Genomic DNA, 2,750 nt, shown 5'->3' on the forward strand with positions numbered 1-2,750 from the left:
CTTATCACAGATTTTGAACTAATTAAACTAGATAAGAATAATCTACAGAATCTGAAAATGTTATAGACCGTTGATCTATGCTCTTTTTCCAGCCATCACTCTAACATATTATTCCCTTTCTGCCTCGTTTTTCCAAGTCCTTTACCCTCTAAAAATACTTACTGATCCAATATTTAGTTATGAAAGGAAAATGGAATAACAGGGGTCAGAAATAACAAAAGCTCAGAAGTTGGTATGTGTTCGAGCGCTGAATGACATAATGCGGGGTTCAAATTAATATGATTGTAAGAAGAGAACAATGTGAAAAGTGATAATATTTCAAAACTCTTTAGATATACAATCTTTTTACCTTAAACACAACCAATTAGCTTTAGGAATATTAAGCTCATCTTCAAATTATCTGACTTCTCACGTTTTATTACGATCAATATTTTGCCTTTGCAGTCTAATCAAGGAAGTGCTGATTCAACCGTTTATTTTAATGATCATCTTGCTTTTACAGGACGGAAGCTTGTTGGTGGAAGTGACATTGGAGGCATGAAAGAGACACAAGAGATGCTAGACTTCTGCGGGAAGCACAATATAAATGCAGACATTGAACTGATCCGTATTGAGTATGTCAACACAGCTTTTGAACGCCTTGCCAAATCTGATGTCAGATACCGTTTTGTGATTGATGTGGCGAACTCCTTGGCTGGTAATTAAGTGGTGAATTTGTAGTTCTTCTGTCTCCTTCATGATGCATAGCGTGAAATGTAACAATATTTGAAACATTCGATTCAGATTTGCAGTGGTAATTGGCAAGGTGAAACATCTTCGGTTTTGTTGAACTAGACATCAGTTTACTTGTGTTTAATAAAAAGATCAAATCTTTCTGGTTTTTGTATGTGCTGTGGTATATGCATGTTTTCAGAGGAATCTTGATGTTTTTGTTCAGCTTTCTCGATTTTGACTAGCCTGAATAATGCATCAAGTTTTTTTCTCCAGATGATACTAAATAACTAAGGCATATTTCCCTTTTTCTTTTTTTTTCTTTTTTTTTTTTTTTAACGCCAAGAAATGACTTCCTCTCTCGACTTAACCTCTCTATTTTTGTCTCTAATTATGCTAATAACAGTATCCTCAGCCGTGGCTGGGGACCTGTAATTGATCCCACAGAAAGGACATTTGTCAATTCAAAAGCCTTATGTCGTACCCCAAGATCAGAGATATAGCTTCACAGACGGAGTTCATAATTTGTGGGTTTTCAAAACAGATTAATCCTATGCTCAAGTCAGTCAAATCAACCCGTGTTCTGAAATTCGTATACAAGTATATATATACACATTTAATATGTTTATCCATACCTCCCCGCATATAAGCTGCAGCAATGAATAATCTCCTACCATGGTTGGTACACTGCTGTTACTAGCATGAATGATATTGAAACATAATAAGCCAAAGAATTTGACTATAATATGATAAGAAAAATTATTATGCAGGTATCATTTCACCCTGCAAGATTATTTTAGAGTACGAGTAACATAAACATCTCATATGTCACTTTATCCTCAATAGCACTTTCAATCGCTTATTCTCAAGCTAGATGGGGACTATTTATCAGTTTGCTCTTTCGGATTATGTACTTATTGTTGGAAGATAATATTAAAATGGTATACATACCCCTTTATCAACTTTTAGATGAAGTGGTTTAATATATTATTAGATAAGAAAAATATTTTAAGTTCAAGTCTTGCTGTCACCCATTTAATGAAATTGTGCATTTCCTAGGCTTTTTGAAATGAACCCACACACGGCTTTACAGAACACCCATTTAACATGTCCAAAAATCCCCGACTTGCCTATTGAACAGAGGCTTAGTACCATCAATGGAGTCCATGAACTTTGGGTGTTCTCCAAGGTATGGCTCCAACAATGGAGTCCATAAACTATGGCTTTATCTTCAAATAGTTCCACCAAGTCTCACTGTGAGATAATTATAAGGTCAACAGAATTGCTGCCTTAGAATCAACTTCAAGTCTTCAACCCATAGCTTATTTAATCTTCTCTGTTCACAAAGCTCAAGTCCCCTGTACCTTGCTTGAATCTCAGCTTCCAAGTTTGTGCAGTGGCCAAAATGCTCATGGAAAACTTGTGATCTTTGTTACTATTATGCTTACTCAATTCTTGAAAGCTCATTGGGATATGTTAAGAGTAGAATGGTTTGGTAAAAGATCCCCTGTTTATTTTCTTCAAAGGAAAATCTAATCATATATGCTGTAGATAGTTTTTAGTCACCACTCTTCCCAATTTTCTGGATAACTTGCATTGTATGGAATGCGAAAGGAAAAATGCAGATGTTCCACTGAAATCTTTCTTTCTTTGTAGGTTACAGAATGGACATACATACTTTTCATTCATTGTCAATTTATCTTATATAAATGTTGCTTCTTTCCATGCCAAAGAAAGTCTTCAAATTATTTTCTTGATTTGGCCAGGATATTTAATTGAGATAGAAAGACTCGATGTCCATGTTGCTCATCTCGTAGTGTATGGTTTTCAACGTAATTCCCAGACGTAGATACTTTCAAGAAGAAAGGTACCCTAAGGATACTTCTAACCTTAAAAGTTCCACTGACAGGTGATAGTAGTGATTCATAAATATATTACATCGTGAAGAAGGTGATGATGATGGATCACTACAATGGTTAGATATCAGTAATTTTTTACGATCTCTTATTTTATGGATGACATACTTTAACTCTAATGTT

At 34.9% G+C, this 2,750-nt stretch overlaps 1 protein-coding gene across 1 annotated transcript; it reads left to right on the forward strand.

The window, feature by feature from the left end:
- The first annotated feature begins 278 nt into the window (after positions 1-278).
- Positions 279-880, forward strand: LOC111384768 (probable cinnamyl alcohol dehydrogenase 9). The gene is made up of 2 exons (XM_023009091.1): positions 279-307; positions 369-880. Exons 1-2 carry the CDS (start codon positions 279-281, stop codon positions 703-705), a joined length of 366 nt encoding a protein of 121 aa, XP_022864859.1. The 3' UTR covers positions 706-880.
- The last annotated feature ends 1,870 nt before the right edge of the window (positions 881-2,750 follow it).

This window comes from Olea europaea, unplaced genomic scaffold, assembly GCF_002742605.1.
Source record: "Olea europaea var. sylvestris unplaced genomic scaffold, O_europaea_v1 scaffold2999, whole genome shotgun sequence".
Classification (NCBI taxonomy): domain Eukaryota; kingdom Viridiplantae; phylum Streptophyta; class Magnoliopsida; order Lamiales; family Oleaceae; genus Olea; species Olea europaea.